The 22000-nt window shown below is 39.3% G+C and overlaps 1 protein-coding gene across 1 annotated transcript in view; it reads left to right on the top strand.

Annotated features, from left to right (window-relative positions):
• The window catches only part of TAF4B (TATA-box binding protein associated factor 4b), a 154997-nt gene that overhangs the window by 23081 nt on the left and 109916 nt on the right, over positions 1–22000 (top strand). The window contains exons 2-5 of the mRNA XM_023207757.2: positions 10791–10936; positions 13124–13231; positions 20142–20303; positions 20411–20533. Of these exons, the coding sequence (XP_023063525.1) occupies positions 10791–10936; positions 13124–13231; positions 20142–20303; positions 20411–20533 (539 nt within the window). The remainder of the gene's footprint in view (positions 1–10790; positions 10937–13123; positions 13232–20141; positions 20304–20410; positions 20534–22000) is intronic.

Genomic DNA, 22000 nt, shown 5'->3' with positions numbered 1-22000 from the left:
GTGTGACCTCAGTTCACTACAACCTCCACCTCCTGGGTTCAGGCAATTCTCCTGCCCTAGCCTCCTGAGTAGCTGGGATTACAGGCGCATGCTACCACGCCTGGCTAATTTTTGTATTTTTAATAGAGATAGGGTTTCACCATGTTGGCCAGGCTGGTCTCAAACCCCTGGCCTTCTGTGATCCACCTGCCTTGGCCTTCCAAAGTGCTGGAATTACAGGCATGAGCCACTGCAGCCGGCCAGTTTTTTTGGTTTGTTTGTTTTTGAAACAGGGTCTCACTCTGTCCCCGAGGCTAGAGTGCAGTGGCTCGATCATGGCTCACTGCAGTCTCAAACTCCTGAGCTCAAGTGTTCCTTGCCTCAGCCTCCCAAGCAGCTGGGACCACAGGCAGGCACCACCAGGCTTGGCTAATTATAAAGATTTTTGGGCCGGGTGCCGTGGCTCACCCCTGTAATCCCAGCACTTTGGGAAGTGTGGGATTAGCCGGGTGTGATGGCGGGCGCCTATAGTCCCAGCTACTCGGGAGGCTGAGGCAGGAGAATAGCGTGAACCCGGGAGGCGGAGCTTGCATTGAGTGGAGATCACGCCACTGCACTCCAGCCTGGGCTACAGTGAGAATCCATCTCAGAAAATTTTTTTTTTTTTTTGTAGAGATAGGGTTTCACCATTTTGCCCAGGCTGGTTTTGAACTCCTGAGCTGAAACGATCCACCCACCTCAGCCTCCCAAAGTGCTGAGATTACCAACATGATCAGTGCTAACTATATCCTGGATTCTATGCCAAGTGCCATAGATGCAATAGTAAATAGGGTAGATATTCTGTAGGTTTAGTTTTTGTCTAACAAACTTATTTTTGTAAAATAATACATACATATAAAGAAACCCAACAAATACGGAAAGTAAAAAGAAGAAAGTAAAAATCATCTGAAATCCAACAACCTATCCTTAAAAAATGAAATTGAATAGAGATAAATAGAAGCTCAATTTTGGCAAATCAGCTGTGTAAATGGAGAATAGGGGAGATATACCATAACTAATAGCATGACCTGGGATATAAACTTCTTCATTGCTTTAATTTTTTCTTTTATTTATTCACTTCAGGAAATGAGGGAAATTTAAGTGACCTTAAGCTCTTAGTAAGGAAAACTGTGACGTGAAAAATGGAAGAAATTTGGCCTGTAGTGCCTGAGGAAGGAAACAACTTAGCATATGTTAGCCACATCTAAGTGTTTCCAGTCCTGTGGAAATGAGAGTGGGCTTATTTTGTGTGATTGCAGAAGGTACCCTCACATCTCTGGATATTAATGGGAGGCACGTTTGGTTCCATATTGAAGAAGGACTTATATTCCTGGTCTGCTTGTGAAAGAGTGACACAAACAAATCTCCGTTTTCCTAACCCTGGACTATTTGAAAAGAGGCTAAAAGCTGACTGGTGAGGCATTTTGTATATGTATTAATTTGTAATAGATAAATTCTAGAGTCTTTAAGGCTCTTAGATTTGTAAGGATCTGCTAATTTTTCAGGGGCAGTATTTACAAATGCTGTGAATGTGGAGACATCAGAGAACCTCCATTCAGATCAGCTTGCCACCAAGAAATTGGCATTTTGGGATGTTGGGATGTAGCAGTTCACTGGGCTGAAGGGTAGAGTATCTAAATCATGTACCAAGTAGAGAGTGGACACTGGACCACATTACACTTTAATATCTTGATATTTATAGAGGAAAGGTGCTATGTAATTTAATATATGATTACACACTATCAACATGCCTGTAGAATAAACAGGCGTTTTTTTATGATTGGAAAAAGTGAGTCTCAGATATTTATCAGGATTGGATTCAAAGGGACTTGGTCACTGGTCTTCAGAGAAGAGACTAACATTCAGTTTCCCTTTGTTTTTAAGTGCTCTCTATTATATTATTGCTTCTCACTGGAATTGGGCCTTTGAGATAAATAATTGGTTAAGGTTGCAAAAGGAGTGTTTTGCATCTTGAAAACACTTTGGTCTGAAGATGAGCTGGTTATTTTATTCTCAGCATTGTCTGTCTACAGCTATTCTAATATTGCCTCCTACTGATGTTTTGAGTACTTAGTTGGAGAAAAGTTTGAATTGTGGACCTCTTGGCATTAATAGCTACCTGCTCAAAAATTCAAAAATCCTCTCACATATATTGTCTCATTTGGTTCCTTTAACAATCCAGTGAGGTAGGTCTGAGGATTACCCATTCATGAACGTGGATGTCTTTTCATTTATTTAGATCTTCTGTTATTACTTTTGACATAACGTTTTTCAATGTGTTTTTCACATGTTGAAAGTAATTAAAGTATGAAGACATTTAGTAGTTTTCATAGTGTTAGTTTTGTACTTTGTTAAATTTATCCTTAAAGTATATTTATTCTTTTTGATGCTATTGTGAATAGAATCATTTTCTTAATTTCATTTATGGTTATTCATTGCAAGTGTATAAAAATACAGTTGATTATTGAATATTGATCTTGTATCCTGCTACCATGCTAAATTGATTAATTCTAATAGTTTTTTAGAGGGTTCATTAGGATTTTCTATATATAGTAGTTCCTCTTCCCTTATCTAATGGTTTCATTTACCCATGGTCAACTGCCTCCAAAAATATTGAGTGGAAAATTCCAGAAATAAACAATTTGTTTTAAATTGTGTGCTATTCTGAGTATTGTGATGAAATCTGTCTCCATCCTGCTACATCTTGCCTGAAATGTGAATCATCCCTTTGTCCAGTGTATCGATGCTCTGTGCACTTACCTATTAGTTACTTAGTAGCCCTCTTGACTGTTACAGTACACAGTATTACAGTGTTTGTGTTCAGGTAACCCTATTTTAATTAATAAGGGCCCCATAGCTTACAAGAGTGGTGATGCTGGTGGCATATTTTTAAATTCTATTTTACTATTATTTATCCTATTTTATTATTAGTGTTGCAAACATGTTACTGTGTGTAATTTATAAATTAAATTTTATCATAGGTGTGTATGTATAGAAAAAACATAATACATAGGGTTCCATACTGTCTGAGGTTTTAGGCATCCACTGAGATTGTGGAACCTTATGAGATCATGCCATCTGTAAATAGTTTTACTCCTTCCCTTCTGATTTGAATGCCTTTTATTTCATTTTCTTGCCCAGTTCCCCTTGGTGGAACTCTGAGTATAATGTTGAACAAAAATAGTGATTGTATGCATCCTTGTCTTATCCTTTCTCTTGGATATCCTTGTCTTATTCCTGATCTTAGGGAGAAATTCAGACTTTCACTGTAAGTATGATGTTATCTGTGGGTTTACTGTAAATCCATTTATCAGGTTGAGGAAATTTCTGTTTCTCTTTTTTTTGGGGTCTTTTTATCCGAAAGAAAGTCATGTTGAATTTTGTCAAATGCTTGTTCTGCATCTGTTGAGATGATCATGTGATTTTTGTCTTTCATTCTATCGATAGGGTGTTTTATAGTAGTTAGTGTTTGGATACTAAACCACCCTTGCATTCTTGAGATAATTAGCACTTGGTCATGGTATATAATGCATATAAAATATTGCTGGATTCATTTTGCTAGTACTTGGTCGAGAAATTTTGTGTCTATATCCATAAGGGATATTGGCCTGTGGTTTTCTTGTGATGTCCTTGTCTGTTTTTGATATCATTAATACTGACCTTATGGAATGAGTTGAGACATGTTCCTCGCTTTTTTATTTTTTGGAAAACTTTGTGAAGGATTCACATTAAATTTTCTTTTAAATGTTTGGTAGGAATTGACCAGTGAAGTCATCTGGATCTGGGCTTTTCTTGCAGATACTCTTCTGATTCAATATCTTCATTCATTAGAGGCCTATTCAGGTTGTCTGTTTTTTTCTTGAGTCAGTTTCAGTAGTTTATGTGTTTCTAGGAATTTGTTTCATCTAAATTGTCTACTTTATTAGTTTATAATTGTTTATAGTCTTCCCTTATAATCCTTATTTGTATAATAATACTTATGGCCCCCCCCCGATTTTATTTTGTTAATTTATTTTTTTGAGATGGAGTTGCGCTCTGTTGCCCAGGCTGTAGTGCAGTGGCATGATCTTAGCTCACTACAACCTGTGCCTCCTGGGTTCAAGCGATTTTTCTGCCTCAGCCTCCTGAGTAGCTGGGACTACAGGCATGCGCCACCATACCCGGCTAATTTTTTTGTGTTTTTAGTAGAGATGGGGTTTCATCATGTTGGCCAGGCTGGTCTTGAGCTCCTGATCTCAAATGGCCTGCCTGCGTTGGCCTCCCAAAGCGCTGGGATTACGGGCCTGAGCTACCATGCCTGGCCTCACACCTAATTTGAATAGTTTGAGTCTTTTTGTTATTCTTAGTCATTCTAGATAAAGGTTTGTCAGTTTTGTTTATTTTTTTTCCAAAGAACCATCTTTTGGTTTTGTTGATTTTTCTCAGTTGTTTTTCTGTTCTCTATTTACCCCTGCTCTTAATCTTTATTATTTCTTTTCTTCTGCTTGCTTTAGTTTTTATTTTGCTCTTCGTTTACCAGTGTCTTAAGGGGAAAGGTTGTTAGTGATTTGAGATATTTCTACCTTTTTAAGACAGGCATTTATTAGCTGTACATTTTTCTCTAAATACTGCTTTAGTTGCATCACATAGATTTTGGTATGTTGTATCTTCATTTTCATTCATCTCAAAGTATTTTCTAGTTTCCTTTGTGATTTTCTCATTGACCCATTGGTTACTTAGAAATGTGTTTATTATGCACGTATTTGTGAGCTACCCCACTTTTTTTTTTTTTCTGTCACTGTTTTCTAATTTCATTCCATTGTAGGTAGAGACCATACATTGTATTAGGTTGGTGCGAAAGTAATTGTGTTTTTTTGCCATTACTTTCAATGGCAAACTGTGATTACTTTTGCATCAACCTAATATAATTTCAATTTTTAAAAGTTTATTGGGGTTTGTTTTGTGTCCTAGTATATGGTCTGTCTTGGAGAATGTTTTGCATACACTTAAGAATGCTATTGTTGTTAGGTGAAGCACTCCATAGATGTGTTAGGTTTAGTTGATTTATAGTTTTTTCAAGTGTTTGATTTCCTTGCTGCTTTTCTGTTTAGTTCTATTCTTCATTGAAAGTGGGGCATTGCAGTGTCCAAGCAATTGTTGAATTATTTTTCCTTTTATCACTTTTTGCTTCATATATTTTAGGCTCTGTGTGTGATGTATATGTGCTTAAAATGTTACATCGTGTTGATCTGTTAGCCCCAGCATTACAAAATGCCCTTCTTTATCTTTTGTTTAAAGTCTATTTTGATATTAGTATGGCCACTACAGCTTTCTTGTGGTTGCTGTTTGTATGATGTCTTTTATTTTCAACTCTTTTATATCTTTGAGTCTAATGTATGTCTCTTGTAGGCAGCATATAGTTGAATTTTGTTTTTTGTCCCACCCAACACTTTCTGCCTTTTGATTGGATTATTTTGTACATTCACATTTACATTTAATGTTACTATAGTTGGACTTAACCCAGCCATTTACTTTTGTTTCCTATATATTTCTTTTACTTTTTCCTCTATACTTTTCTGGCTTTCTTTTGTAGTAAGCAAATATTCCCTAGGCTAACACTTATCCTTTGTAATTTTTTCAACATGTTTTTGTTTTTCTTAGAGGTTGCTTTAGGGCTTACAAGATGAATCTCATTGGAATCTCCTTCATGTGTATATTAACTTATTTCAGTGAGACAAAGAAGCCCTTTCTTTAAGCTCATTTCTGGCTTTCCTCTGCATATGTGTGTGTGAGTGTGTGTGTATGTAATTATTGCTTTATACCTTGCATCTAGTTATATCACAAACCCACCAACTATACCTTATTATAATTATTATGTTACATAATTTTATGTATTTTAAAGAAGCTGAGGCAGGGTGCGGTGGCTCATGCCTGTAATCCCAGCACTTTGGGAGGCCGAGGCGGGCAGATCACGAGGTCAGGAGTTCGAGACCATCCTGGCCAACATGGTGAAACCCCAACTCTACTAAAAATACAAAAATTAGCTGGGCATGGTGGCATGTGCCTGTAATCCCAGCTACTCAGGAGACCAAGACAGGAGAATCGCTTGAACCGGGGAGTTGGAGGTTGCAGTGAGCTGAGAAGACTGTACCACTGCACTCTAGCCTGGTGATGGAACAAGACTCCATCTCAAAAAAAAAAAAAAAAAAAGCTGAGGGAAGGAGAGAGCAAGGACATGTTTATATCATTTGTTACATTACCTTATTTGTCTTTTCTGGATTTTCTTCATTTGTTCCTTTGCTTCTGAGCTACCATCTGAAGTACCTTTCTTAGTACAATACAGCTTTTCTTCCACCTATTTCCTCTGTGCTTCTGTTTGTAACAGTTTTACATTCCTATGTGTTAAATTTCCAAAGATATAATTCTATACATATTGTTCTATACAATAGGTTTTTAAAACCAATTATGAAAGGAGAAGTAATAAGGCATTCATACTGCCAAATTATATCATTACCAGTGCTCTTTGTTTTTTCCACGTGAATTTGAATTACTGCCTTGGTCACTTGTTTTCAGCCTGAAGAACTTCATTTCATGTTTTTTGTATAGACTATCTGCTACTAATGAATCTTCTCAGTTTAAATTTTTTTTTTTTTTAATTGTTTTGGAGACAGGGTCTTGCTCTGTCACCTGTGCTGGAGTGCTGTGGTGTGATTATAGCTCACTGCAACCTTGAATTCTTGGGCTTGAGTGATCCACCTCAACCTCTGAAGTAGCTGGGATTACAGGTGTGCACCACCACACCGGCCTACCTTTTAAACTTTTTTTTTTAGAGATGGGGGTCTTGCTTTGTTGTCCAGTCTGGTCTCAAACTCCTGGACTTAAGCAGTCCTTCTGCTTCAGCCTCGCAAAGTGCTGGGATTACAAGTGTAAGTCACTGTGCCAGCCTGTTTTTAAATTTTAAATGTCTTTGCCTTCCTTTTTTCTTTGTTTTTGAACATTTTTACTACTATGTGTCTTGGTGTGGCTCTCTTTGCACTTACCTTACTTGGGGTGTCTTGAGCTACTTTGATGTCTGTATTATTTTCCTTCAAATTTGGGAAGCTTTCAGCTGTTATTTCTTTGATTTTTTTTTTTTTTCCTGTTCCTTTCTCTCTCCCCTCTCTTTCTGGTACTCAAATTATGCCTATGTTGGTGTCTTTAATGGTGTTCCATGTTTTCTGAGAATCTGTTTATTTTTCATCATTCTTTTTGTTCTTTGGATTGCATAATTTCTGTAGATTTATCTCCAAGTTTGGTGATCTTTCTTTTGCCAGTTCAGGTTTACTTTTGAATCTCTTGTGCATTTGTTACTGTAATGACAGAGGTTCTGTTTTTTAAAAATAATATTTATCTCTAGTGATATTATAGATGTATTACACCTTCCTTTACTTCTTTAAGTATGGTCCCTTTTATTCCTTTGACTATACTTATAATTGTTACTCTGACATTTATTAAATCTGACATCTAGTCTGCCTCACTGGTGGTTTCTGTTGCCTGCTTTTCCCTGTGTTTATGACACACTTTTCTGTTTCTTTACATGTCATAGTTGTTAACTATAGTGTAGCAACTCTTAATACTGGTCCCCACTCCCTTGGGTGTGTTACTGTTTTTTGATTTTTAAAAAATGTCTGTCTGGACTGTTTTAGTGAGGTCTCCTTTTGCTACAATCAGCAGCTGCTGATGTTGCTTTTTAGAGGGCACATCCTTGAACATGAGCACTGTCATCCTTAGCAGGACTTTCTCTGTCTGTTTGCCTCATCTCTCTGTTAAGCTGTCTGCTTATGCTGGTATCACACCTGGCTATTAGGAGCCACTCATTGCCAGCTGATTGCCCTGTTGTTTTGGACAATGCCCTAGAGCCTAACTTGTTCCACAGTCTGATCCAATTAAATTTGGGCTCCTTTACAGAGGTAATTTTTTAGGCCAGTGTTTGAGGTTTGTTCTGACCCAAGGAGGACCCTTCTTGGTTGTCTCTTTGGTTTTCTTTGGTAAACTAGTAGAGTTATGGTTTAGCTTGTATCTCTCATGAAGCTACAGTGTCCTCTTAATTGCTACTTTGTATTTGAAGGTGCCTTTAGCCTTGAAATTCTCCACTCTGTTTAACGTAAAGACATTTCATTTAGGGAGATATTGGGAGCAGAGGTCGGGACTGTGGCCTTCTTCTCTCTGAGTAATGTCCCTGCTCTAGGAATAGGGTACCGGGTGTGGGCAGTACTCAGGTCTTTTCTGCTCACCTCTCTCAACATGGAACCTCCACCTTATGAAAGAGCTGGGGTGAGACACTTAGAGTTCTAAGTGTTCTCAGTGTACTGTCCTTGAAGTACAGATTTCCTTTTATGAATGGGAATGGGTGAAAGAAGGGAGACTTGAACCTCTACAATGCACCTGTCTCAAGTTTATCCTCTTCAATATGTAGCTGGGATGGGGGTGTGGATTGGTAGATGAGAAATGCAAGTGACCTGCTCCTCCCAGGAAGATACATAGCCTTAGATTGGGAGATTAGGAGAGAGCGAGCCCTGTGTTCTTGGCCACACTCCCTGGAATGGAATTTCTGTCATGTTGAGGTGAGAAGGGAAAGAGAGGGGAGTTGGTTGCAGCTCAAATGCCACATACTCTTGCTATTCTTACTGAGTTTCAGCAGATCTCCAATAACTGTAGTCATTTTCTGTATGCCTTAGGACAGTTTCCAAACGCTCTTTTTTTTTGAGACAGAATCTCTCTGTGTCACCCAGGCTGAAGTGCAGTGGCACGATCTCGACTTACTGTAATCTCCGCCTCTCAGGTTCAAGTGATTCTTGTGCTTCAACCTCCTGAGTAGTAGCTGGGATTACAGGTGCCTGCCACCACACTTGGCTGATTTTTGTCTTTTTCAGGAGAGACAGGGATTCACAATGTTTGCCAGGCTGGTCTCAAACTCCTGGCCTCAAGTGATCTGCCTGCCTTGGCCTCCCAAAGTGCTGGGATTACAAGTATGTGCTACCATGCCTGGCCAGTTTCCAAAAACTTTGAATGGTTGTTTTATAAAAATATTTTCACCAGTTATGCCTATTTTACTGGGGAACAGGGTTGTAGAGATGCTCTTGCCACCATTCTGAAAATGGAACTCCAGCTATGAATATTTTTGTTTGTGCCTCCTTTTGACACAAAATACTTTTTAAAAGAGATTTTATTTATATTAAGACACAGTGTTGTGCTCTGTCACCTAGGTGGAAGCGCAGTGGCACCATCATAGCTTACTGCGTCCTTGAACTTTTGGACTCAAGTAGAGCCTCCTGCCTCAGTCTGTTGAGTAGCTGGGACTACAGGCACACACCCACTGCATTTGGCTAATTAAAAAAATTTTTTTTGTAGAGACAGGGTCTCACTTTGTTGCCCAGGGTAGTCTCAAACCCCAGGTCTCAAGAGATCCTCCTGCCTTAGCCTGCCAAAGTGTTGGGATTACAGGTGTGAGCTACCAAGCCTGGCCAAGAATTACTTTAGGTTAGAAATACTGAGTTACAGGATACGCAAATGGAAATAAATTTTGCACAGTCATGTAAAATTGAAGAAAGTAGTTAGTTGTACCAAATTGTCAACCTAAAGGAAAGAAGCTGAGGCCAAATTAATATAGGGAGTTTATTTGGGCCAACGTTGAGTACAGCTGCCCAGGACGCACAGATTGTCTTGGGGAGTGCCTTTGTAACAAACAGGTTTTTAAAAGCAAAAAAGGGGATAAAGAATGGGTTGATTAAAACGTTACTTGTCAGCCAGATGTGGTGGCTCACACCTGTAATCCAGCACTTTGGGAGGCTGAGGTGGGAGGATCACTTGAGGTCAGGAGTTTGAGACCAGCCTGGCCAACATGGCAAAACCCCATCTCTACTAAAAATATAAAAAAATTAGTCGGGCATGGTTACGCATGCCTGTAATCCCAGCTACTTGGGAGGGTGAGTCAGGAGAATCTCTTGAACCCGGGAGGCAGAGGTTGCAGTGAGCCCAGTGAGCCACCTAGGCGACAGAGTGAGACTCTGTCTCAAAAAAAAAGAGTTATTTGTCAGGAATCCTCATTGGTTTGCAGAAATAACATTGATTGGTTATACCTTGTTGAACTATAGAGTGTGGTTTATGTTATCTGGCATGTGGCATTGTTAGGTTACTTTAAAGTTACTTGTGGCTACAGCAAGCAGTTTCAAGAGAGGATTGATTACATAGCAAAGGGGAGTAAGACCTAATTGCTGTCTCATTTTAATGCCTCTCTGGGGGAGATAATTTTAAAGGACTCACATTTATATATATTTTTCTTTCTCAAATTTTATCTTTTCCATATAGACCATCTAATTGACCAGCCCCATTTACTGAATAGTCTCTCCTTTCCTCATGAATCTACAGAGCCTTTTAGGAAAATGTGATATGACATATCTGCATGAGTTGATTTGGGGGTTCTCTATTCTATTCCAGTGGTCAGCTTATTCAGTCTTATGCCGTTAACCACACCATCTTAATTACTGTAGCTTTATAGATAGTTTTGATGTCATGAAGGAAAAGTGTTTTGCTTTCTTCAGGAACATCTCATTGTATTCATAGATTTTACATTTTTAAATAGTTTGGAGTAAAAACATTTGTTCATCTTTGTATATAAGTAGCAGACATGAAATTCACTATGTACTGAAGACATCATTTTAAAGTGTTGAAAGAAATGGGAGAAGAAAATATGTGATGGTTATGCTGTATTTATTGGCTCAGAGGTCACTTTTTTCCCCCTTTTTTAAATATAGGAACCGTTTTGATTAAAAGTAACAGTGGTCAGTTGATGTTGGTATCTCCTCAGCAAGCTGTAACAAGAGCCGAGACGACAAGTAACATAACCTCAAGGCCAGCAGTACCAGCGAATCCTCAAACAGTCAAAATCTGTACATTGCCGGTAATATACCTTAAATATTTTTCATCTTTCTTTGTTTCTCAGCTGTAATTTTCATATAAATGTTGTGTATATGTTTGCTAGTAAACAATAATGTAAGACATGATTCTGCTTAGCTTTTTAAATCAGCTTCCCTTGAATATGTCAATTTAATAAAGATTTTTGGTTTTGTCCTCTGATAATTGCCAAAATAGTAAATTCAGTCTTCATATTCAGATTTTATGTCCTCAAAGGAATGTTCAGAGGGTTCTTTCCATCCTTTTTGAGACAGGGTCTCACTCTGTCTCCCAGGCTGGGGTATAGTTGCGTGAACATGGCTCACTTGGTTCACTGCAGCCTCAAGCTCCCGAGCTCAGGTAATCCTCCTGCCTCAGGCTCCCATGTAGCTGGGACCACAACTGCATACCACCATGCCCGACTAATTTTACTTTTTGCAGAGACAGCATGTCACTTTGTTGCTCAGGCTGGTATTGAACTCTTGGACTCGTGACAGTCCTCTTGCCTCGGCCTCCCAAAGTGCTGGGATTACACTGCACCTGGCCTATTTGCATCTTAAATGGAAAGAATATAATAATTCTGCCTCCTGAGTAGCTGGAATTACAGGTGTCTGCCACCACGCCCGACTAATTTTTGTGTTTTCAGTAGAGACATGGTTTTGCCATGCTAGCCAGGCTGGTTTTGAACTCCTGACCTCAGGTGATCTGCCTTCCTCAGCCTCAAAGTGCTGAGATTACAGGTGTAAGCCACTGTGCTTAGCCAGTTCTGCTTTGATTTTAAATTTTGATAAAATAGTAATTTTTTTTTTTTTGAGACAGAGTTTCGCTCTTGTTACCCAGGTTGGAGTGCAATGGCACGATCTTGGCTCACTGCAGCCTCCGCCTCCCAGGTTCAAGCGATTCTCCTGCCTCAGCCTCCTGAGTAGCTGGGATTACAGGCATGTGCTACCACACCCGGCTAATTTTGTGTTTTTCCTAGAGATGGGGTTTCTCCATGTTGGTTAGGCTGGTCTCGAACTCCTGGCCTCAGGTGATCTGCCCACCTTGGACTCCCAAAGTGCTGGGATTACAGGTGTGAGTCACCGTACCCGGCCTATAGTATTCATTTTTATTTGTATCTTATAGAAATTCTTTAAGAAATACAGATATCTGCCGCATTTCATTAACTTGGCATTGTTAGAATGACTTATTTTACATTCATGGTGATCTTTCTAGATAACTGAAGCTTATCTTGTTTGATAGAGTTAAAAACATTTTTATGGAGCCAGGCGCGGTGGCTCATGCCTGTAATCCCAGCACTTTGGGAGGCCGAGGTGGGTGGATCACGAGACCAGGAAATCGAGACTACCCTGGCTAACATGGTGAAACCCTGTCTCTACTAAAAATACAAAGTATTTAGCCTGGCATGGTGGCGGGTGCCTGTAGTCCCAGCTACTTGGGAGGCTGAGGCAGGAGAATGGCGTGAACCCAGGAAGCACAGCTTGCAGTGAGCCGAGATCAGACCACTGTACCCCCTGGGTGACAGAGCGAGACTCTGTCTCAAAAAAAAAAAAAAAAAATTATATGTATATTTTTAATGGGTATTTTACTTAAATAAAAAATGCTGAATGTAGTTTAGCATTTTTCTTGATGACTCAGGCTCATTGTAATGACAGATTGCATTGTTTTTGGTTGTAATAATCATTCTCTGCCAGTTTTTTTCATTTTTGTGCCCTACTAATTTGATTCTAGGTCCTGAAACAGTCATTATCTCTGTTATCATATCTGTCAATAATAGCTACTCCTTCCCTTTGTAGTTTGGTTTAACGACTATGGGTTGAGAATAGAAGTTAGCAGGTTTTTGTTTATAATTAAATATTACATAACAATCTATATTTTTTCTGTATGAACCAAAGAGTCAAGATTAATATTTTAATGTTGAATACTGTAATATTTATTTAGTTTGAAATTTCAGATAAATGGGTTATTTATTGAATCAGTTGCCACCTTAGAAATATGAAATGAGTGTCATCTGGGCAGCTGATCAGTTCAGTTAGGTTTGTAGTACAGAATGTGCATAAAACACATAAGGTTATAATGCCAGTCATAACAAATACATTTGCTGTCATAAAGTGTTCTAATGTTCACGATAGTACTGATTTTAAATTACTAACGCTAATGACTTTGTGTTATCTTGCTCCCCTCCACCGCCAAGAACTCTAGCTCACAATTAATCAAGAAAGTGGCAGTGACACCTGTTAAAAAATTGGCACAAATAGGAACTACTGTGGTAACCACTGTTCCGAAGTCTTCCTCAGTACAAGTAAGTTGTACTGGTCATTCGTGCACTGGTTATTCTCTTAACTTAAAAAAAAAAATCATTTAGTTATTTCCTGTTAGATATATAAGTTAATATGTGACATTGAAGATAGCAATTCAGTGATACATGATGGCACTTATCAAACTGGGAACTGTTTGAGGTATGGGAAACAAGATAAACATTGTGTATATTCTTGGAATACCAGTTTTATTTAAATGTATTAAATTAATACAAATCTGCCTAATTATAGCCATGTGTTGCAGTATCTGGAAGCAGGTGCTGAGATAAAATTTGGGATATATAGGGATAAATACCCATGGAAGGAAAGGAGAGTAGGTAAGAGTTTGAACTAGATGCAGGCCCAATAAAGCCTTAGCCAACCTAGTGGAGAACTTTGGAGCATATATGACCTGTCAGCATTGTCCCACTGTGGGCTAACATGGTTGGCTGGGTTTAATTCCTACTCTCTGTTCAGTCATTGGATGTGGACTTTCCTGGGAAAGTTACCTTTGGGCAGGATGATCCTCTGCAGCTGAGGGAAGCCTGAGGGAACTGATAAGTGGAGACTGTCTAATATCATTCCTAGCAGCGAGTTAGGACAGTACATATCACTCCTTGTCGTGGTTCATCACAGGCTACTCCTTGCATCACTTGGATCTGTTTCTTCATACATGTTGGAGATCAGCTGTTCTGGGATTCTCATGGTTTTCTTCTTTGGGGAAACAAAGAGGAGGTTAATACGATGAACTACAGTCCCCACTGCTGCAGCTGGTTTCTGGTGGCACCTGATATTAATTATTTCCCTCTTCTACTCTCCCTTCCTAGATTCCTTTCACCCTCAACTACCAGCTATACTGGTCTTCGTTAACTTAAGTGATAACATGACCAGACCCTCATCCCTGAGGGATCTGTGGTCTTAATAAACATCTTCATTTGAGGTCAGGGTTGCTACACTTGTCTATTTATCATTACAATTGGGCAAGGAAATATAAGGAGGCATTTAAGTGAATCTTCTGAATCACATGGATTCGCCACACATACTTCTTTTGCCTCCATTGTGTAATAGCAACCCTACCTCCTCCAGATGATGGGAGTCAATTACTCTTCTGAAGATAATTACTCTTCTCTTTCCTGCTGGATCATGGTTATAAGGAACCAGAGTGCAGCCATAGTGTTTATTTTATTTTATTTTATTTTATTTATTTTTGAAGACAGAGTTTCGCTGTATCACCCAGGCTGGAGCACAGTGGTGCGATCTTGGCTCACTACAACCCCTACCCCCTGGGTTCCAGCGATTCTCCTGCCTCAGCCTCCCAAGTAGCTGGGATTATAGGCATGTGTATAGGCATGTGCCACCACGCCCAGCCGATTTTTTGTATTTTTAGTAGGGACGGGGTTTCACCATGTTGGCCAGGCTGGTCTTGAACTCCTGACCGAGTAATCCATCTACCTCAGCCTCCCAATGTCCTGGGATTACAGGCATGAGCCACCACACCCAACTCAGTGTCTGTTTTTAGTGTCTATAGGAACTCATGCTTTGTCCTCTGGTGGAGGTGTTTGCTTCCTGTGGGCAGAAATGGGAAACAAAATGTCCTCCGGTGAGTCTTTGTTGTGAGTGATGATAAGTGGGGCCATTCATGCTGCTTTTCCTTGATTCCTTGATCTATGGGTTTGTCCTATTGGGGACGTAGTACCATATGGAAATTTTTGATTCAGTTAGTATGCTGAGTCTTGGAGGATGGAATCCCATATTCATAGAGTATTGCCTCTATGTTTGTACTTCACCTGTACCTCTTGCAGGCTGTTCTAAAATTTTACTAGACTCCTGGTTTCTGAGTCAAGACGTGATAAAACCAGTGGATCCAATAGTCCTGGGACTATGCATCTTCTTGGAGCATGCTATGTGGAATCCCATGCTAGTGGATCAGACCCTCTTTTGGTGTTACTAACTTTAACCATACTGCTCACATTCTTTTCCTCTAACAGAAATGATGAGCAGTGAATCTGATTTTAAACATACTATTTTTCTACTAATACCATTTGTTGGCACTTAACATGCTTGACACTTTTTTAGGTGCCTTACATTCATCATCTCGTTTCATCCTTGTGACTATACTATAAGAAAGTGTTATCTCCATTTTATATGAAGGTTAAGAAGCTTGCCTGATTTCTGCTAGTATGTGGCAGAGTGAGGATTTGAGCCTTTATCTGACTCTGGAAACTGTTCTTAATGACCTATGTACTGATTATCTCAAAACTTACTGTATTTTTTTTTCCTTAGGATAAATTCTAAGGAGATTATTGAGCCAAATAATATAAATTTAGACCTATTGATAGCTACTATCATATTGTTTTATGAAGAAGTTAACCACTTTAGACTATCAGTACTTCGAGTATATCAGTTTTTCATTGTATATAGTTCTTAAAGATTCAGTACATAAATGACACCACAGATTAAAAAAATATATTGCAGAGAGAAAACATACTTAGCAACATGATCTTAGATACTTAAGATTGCCATTTGTACATTATGGCTCTTCAGGACACAGAGAGCAAATTATGTTGTGCTGGGATAACTGAAGGAACTCCACTACACTACTTCTTCAGGGCCCTTTTGGGAGCCAGTTTAGTGGTAAAGTGTGTTTCTTGGATATTACTTCTTAGAGTGTATCAGGGATTCTCCACATCCATGGACTTTAATCTGTCCCCTGCCAGCTACAGCCACAATTCTATTTCTGTGCTCTCTAAATATTTGTTACAATCTTAATAGTTCTAGAACATGAAAGCTTGTGTTCATTTACTTAGTAATCATAGTCAGTGAACACTAATTATATTTGTAGTTTTTAAAAAAATTACTTTATTTGAAAAATAGAGATGAGGTCTTACTCTGTTGCCCAGGCTGTTCTTGAACTACTGGGGCTCAGGCAAATCCTCCTGCCTCTGCCTTGCAAAATGCTGGGATTATAAGGATCAGCCATTGCACCCAGCCTATATTAGTAGTTTTTATAAAAGAGACAACCTGGAGTCTGTGAATTCAGATGAGGGGGAAAATCTTTACTAAGCTTTAACTAAAACTTAGAATTTCTTTCAGCTATGAATGTAGGCTTCAAACTACGGAACCATGGAGTATTACACTGTGTTAGTACATACCTGTGACTTTGTCACAATAGAAATAATTGAAATTTGTGTGTTTCCTCATGTCCGTAGGTATCTTAAAATGCTCATGCTAATCTGTCATTGATATTTTTGTGTGGACCATTTATTTTTCCTAATTTAGGTTGATGCATATTTTAAGTTGGGCTACTCCTTAGTGGTAGCCTAGAGCAGTGGAAATTAGTAAAGAATGAAGTTAATGATATCTGTCCACTTTAAGGGATAAGCGTTTCAGTTTTAGACATGGAAATAAGGAGCTAGAACTTAAAAATGAGAGAAGCTACAACTCCTTGTACTTGATTGTCAGACTGTAAGGGCGAATGTGTGTGTGAAGACATTTTGGAAGTATTTTCCTATTAGGCTTAGTCTAATAAATATAACACAAGGACTAGTTAGAAATCTTGTGTTCACTTTTATGTTGTATTTGATGAAGATGTAGTTTGGCCCATTGTTAGGTTGGAATCTAATGTGCAAATGAATAGTATTTCTAATTAAATATGAACATACCTAAAGCGATTGCTCTTTTAGACAGGAACAGAAAATGACCCTCCTTAAAATGCTATTTCATCTTTTCAATTTCCATACAACTCATTTTATTGGCTCTGTGTAGAATTGATTTTCACACGTTTATTTCACATATACTTCAGTCCGTTTTCCTCCTGTCCTCAAAACATGCCTGTCAGTCAGTGCAGCCTTGCAAAGCATTGAAGTTACTATTGGCTGGTCTATTGAGTCAAAGGCAGAGTTGTGAGTTGTGATTGAGTTTAAGACACTTTGGGCTGGGCACGGTGGGTCACACCTGTAATCCCAGCACTTTGGGAGGCCTAGGCGAGTGGATCACCTGAGATCAGGAGTTCGAGACCAACTTGGCCATCATGGTGAAACCCTGTCTCTACTAAGAATTCAAAAATGAGCTGGGTGTGGTGATAGGCGCCTGTAATCCCAGCTATTGAGGAGGCTGAGGCAGGAGAATCCTTTGAACCAGGGAGTTGGAGATTGCAGTGAGCCGACATCGCACCACTGCACTTCAGCCTGGGTGACAGAGCGACACTGCGGCTCAAACAAAACAAAACAAAACAAAAAGAAAACACTTTGAAGGGTGAGGGGAAATGGCATTTATTAGGCAAAAAAGGAAAAAAAAATCTCAGCAAAGCCAGAGGGGTTCCCGTTAACAGGTCCCCATCTCACAAATTGAATCTCGGGGTCACCACACAGGAACAGGAGAGGCCAGGCTCCTCCCCCTTGCAAAGGGCTGATCTTCCCTAGGCTCCACCCCTCCTCCCAGTGGGCAGGCGTGTGGGCGGTTCTTCTGGGACTTTCACCGTGTCTTCCGGGTTGCGTCTATCAAGATCATCAGGCATTAGATTCTCACGAGGAGTGTGCAGCTTAAATCCCCTGCATGTGCAGTTCACGAGAGGGTTCACGCTGCTATGGGATTCTAATGGCGCTGCTGATCTGACAGGAGGCAAAGCTCAGGCAATAATGCTCACTTGCCTCTGTGTGTCCCTGTTCTTAACAGGCCACAGACCCATACCCGCCCGCGGCACGGGGGTTGGGGACCCCTGTGGTGAGATACAAGTAGTAGCTATACTAGAAAGTGTTATGAAGGACAGATTTTTTTATCGGAGACAGGATAAAAAGAATTCCATAAATGTCCCCTCTTACAGATGATAGGATGTTTTTCCTAAACTCACATTTCAGTTGAACTTTAGCTTGCTTCCTGAGGGAGGGGGACAGTACGTCCCCATGGAACCTGTCCCATCAGTTCTCAGAGGTGATCATAAGCCAGCTAAAATTCCAGATTACACTTTCTTAATTATGGAGAGAGTTAATGACTGATTATAAGACAGACTAAAGAAAGAGGCTTATTTACTGCACAGAAAACTAAAAATTTATTAGAAAATCTCCACAAGAATTCAGAAGAAACTGCGTGGTCATTGTCTCTGGAGAGCAGGACTAAGGATATGAAAAGGAGGGAGACTTCCTTTTGAATGTTGCCTTTGAGGCTCTATCTATATTTAACAACATTGTACTAAGGTGTAATTTTTAATTTTTTCTTTTTTGTTAAAAACTTCATTGTTAGTTCTAGTCCTCATCATTAATCAGTAATTTAAAAATCTTATTAAAGTTTTTGCCAGGTGAGCTTTTAGTTTACTTTTCTTCTATTATCCTTATTCTGTATTGAAATATGTTACAGCCTTTGTCATAAAATGAACTGAACAGCTTTCCTTATTCTGTTTTTCTGGAACATGTTGTCTAAGACAGGAGTTAGGCCGAAGTGTGGAAAAATCACATGGAAAGTATCTGAGCCTGGAGATTTGAGGGAGGGAGGTCTTTTTGGTTATCATTTCAATATCTTTAATTTGTCTATTCTAGTTTCTGTGTTTTGTGCTAATTTTGTCACTTCATGTTTTTCCAAAAACCCTTGTGGTTTTGTTTCAAATGTGTTAGTATATGGTATTTAATATTTTTATTATGCATTAATATGAAATATACATGCAAACAAAAGACTACATGTAATATGTACACATATGTAATATGTTTGCTGTTGAAAAAAATTATAGTAAAATGAAGGCCCATATACCCCAAACCCACCTTAGGGCTACCATGTGTCCCCACCCCTCTCCTGTCAATTCTCAGCATTTTAAATGTTCTTCCCGTTTGTAAAGAAAATTTTTTTCTGGAGACAGGGTCTTGTTATGTTGCCCAGACTGGTCTCGAACTCCTGTCCTCAGGCAGTCCTCCTGGCCTAGCCTTTCAAAGTGCTGGTGTTGTAAGTGTGAGCCACTGCACTTGTCCTCCTTCCCATTTTTTACCCTCAGAACATTCTTGTCTAATATATGTTCCAGTCTCTCTAATGTGGGAGATTTTGTCGTACATTCAAATTCGCCTATCTTGTCTATTATACAAGGAAGTTTTCTTGAAGGTGATAGCAACTTGACCTTTTTGTGTTGCATGCTTGTAGAACATAGACATTTAAATTAAATGATGGTGCATTGTTCAGTTTTCTGTGTGAATTGTATGTAAATACTATTCCTTATTCCTGATCCCCAAACTTTTATTATATTCTTAGCTTTCAGTGTTTGTCTTTAAAATAAGATTGTTGCTTTATCTCAATGTGATTTTCTAAATTACTACCTGACTTGTGATTTCTTGTATGAGGTTTTTGTCCTGTAGGTGGTGCTAGAGTCACACCTCATTTTGATAGAAGGTAGAGGAAACAACTGAAATTCTTTTCAGTGTGAAGATACCACATTTTATAATATTCTTCACGCTTTAATGGTCTACATAAAAGCAGTTTATCTGAATGTTAGATAATAAGTAGATTGCTCTGCTCTGTTCTTAAGAAAAAGCAGAGTATTCTATGTTCTCATAAAGACTTTCAAATACTTCTTGGAGTGTTAATATTTTTTGAGGACTTATTTGCTTTAGCACTGTTTTTCACAAAAAATCCTAGGACAGCAGGTACCATTGCTATCCCTGTTTTTGCAGAGAGTAATCAGGATAAGCAGGATTAAGTAACTTGCCTGCAGTCAACACTTGGTAGGTGGTAATGAAATAGTAGATAGATGTGGTGAGAATGAAACCCAGATCTGCTAGACTCAAGAGTTCCTAGAACTGTGTTATATTACCTTAGACTAGTAGAGCATAACATAAAACCACAGATGTCAAAATTAACTTGTCTGATGAGTGTGAAATGAGGCACCCACTAATGTGTCATAGTAATACATGCCTAAATGTTTAATAACTTTAATTTCAGTCTGTGACTGTGCCAACCAGTGTCGTCACAGTTACTCCTGGAAAGCCATTGAATACTGTAACTACCCTGAAGCCTTCAAGTTTGGGAGCATCATCCACTCCTTCAAATGAGCCCAATCTTAAAGCAGAGAACTCAGCAGCTGTTCAGGTTAATCTTTCTCCGGTAAGCTCTTACTTACACCTTATATAAATTTTGTTCCTTGCAAGATTTTTTTGAATTGTTTGCTCACTAACACTTGTGTTTGCTTATATTTACATTTTCATATTTAGACAATGCTAGAAAATGTGAAGAAATGCAAGAACTTCCTTGCAATGTTAATAAAACTAGCATGTAGTGGATCACAGTCCCCAGAAATGGGACAAAATGTGAAGAAGCTGGTGGAACAACTTTTGGTAAGTAGTGCTATAAAATCCTGCAGGTTCTGGTAGAATCCATATAACATGTTTTAACTGGGAAATGCATATTTTTAAATGATATTTATTTAATTTAATTAATTAATTAATTTTTTTGAGACAGAGTCTCGCTCTGTTGCCCAAGCTGGAGTGCAGTGGCGTGATCTGGACTCACTGCAACCTCTGCCTCCTGGGTTCAAACGATTCTCGTGCCTCAGCTTCTCAAGTAGGTGGGATTACAGGTGTGCACCACCACACTCTGCTAATTTTTGTATTTCTAGTAGAGACGGAGTTTTGCCATGTTGGCCAGGCTCGTCTCAAACTCCCTGGCTTCAAGTGATGCACTCACCCTGACTTCCCAAAGTGCTGGGATTACAGGCATGAGCCACCAAGCCCGGCCTGAGATTTATTTTAAATGTAGTTCTTGATAAATTTTGTTTTTTGCTTCTTGAAAGCTTTGTAAAGATTATTAATCTTGGCTAGATAAACCTATTGTATATTTCTTTTTAAAATTTACCTTTTAAAAAAATTGTTTATGTTTAAGATATGCAACATGATATTTTGATATATATATTATTTCTGTACATCAGTCTTGCCTCCCTTACCATACAGAGGGCCTCAGAGAGAAGGTTCATTATTTAGTCAATAGGAAATTGTTGTTAGAATTATGAAATCTTGGCCGGGCGCGGTGGCTCAAGCCTGTAATCCCAGCACTTTGGGAGGCCGAGACGGGTGGATCACGAGGTCAGGAGATCGAGACCATGCTGGCTAACACGGTGAAACCCCGTCTCTACTAAAAAATACAAAAAACTAGCCGGGCGAGGTGGCAGGCGCCTGTAATCCCAGCTACTCAGGAGGCTGAGGCAGGAGAATGGCGTGAACCTGGGAGGCGGAGTTTGCAGTGAGCTGAGATCCGGCCACTGCGCTCCAGCCTGGGCGACAGAGCCAGACTCTGTCTCAAAAAAAAAAAAAAAAAAAGAATTATGAAATCTTGCCTGGGTGCGGTGGCTCATGCCTCTAATTCCAGCACTTTGGGAGACCGAGGCAGGTGGATTGCCTGAGGTCAGGTGTTTGAGACCAGCCTGGCTAACATGGTAAAACCTCGTCTCTACTAAAAATACAAAAATTAGCCAGGTGTGGTGGCACGTGCCTGTAATCCCAGCTACTTGGGAGGCTGAGGCAGGAGAATCGCTTGAACCTGGGAGGCGGAGGTTGCAGTAAGCTGAGATTGCACTACTGTACCCTAGCCTGGGCAGCAGAGCAAGACTCTGTCTCAAAAAAAAAAAAAAAAAAAAAAAGAAATAAGAAAAGAATTATGAAATCTCAAAAAGCCAGGCTATCAATAGATAATGAAATTTAGTTCTCATATGTCCAGATAGACACGAAGCTTTGGGACCACAAAAGTTAGTTAATGCTCTTAGGCCTCACTTTCCTTATCTATAAGATTCTCATCTTACAGATGAGAAT

This window comes from Piliocolobus tephrosceles, chromosome 18, assembly GCF_002776525.5.
Source record: "Piliocolobus tephrosceles isolate RC106 chromosome 18, ASM277652v3, whole genome shotgun sequence".
Classification (NCBI taxonomy): Eukaryota; Metazoa; Chordata; class Mammalia; order Primates; family Cercopithecidae; genus Piliocolobus; species Piliocolobus tephrosceles.
Note: the sequence above shows the minus strand (reverse complement) of the source record. Positions and strands in the feature narration are given on the sequence as shown.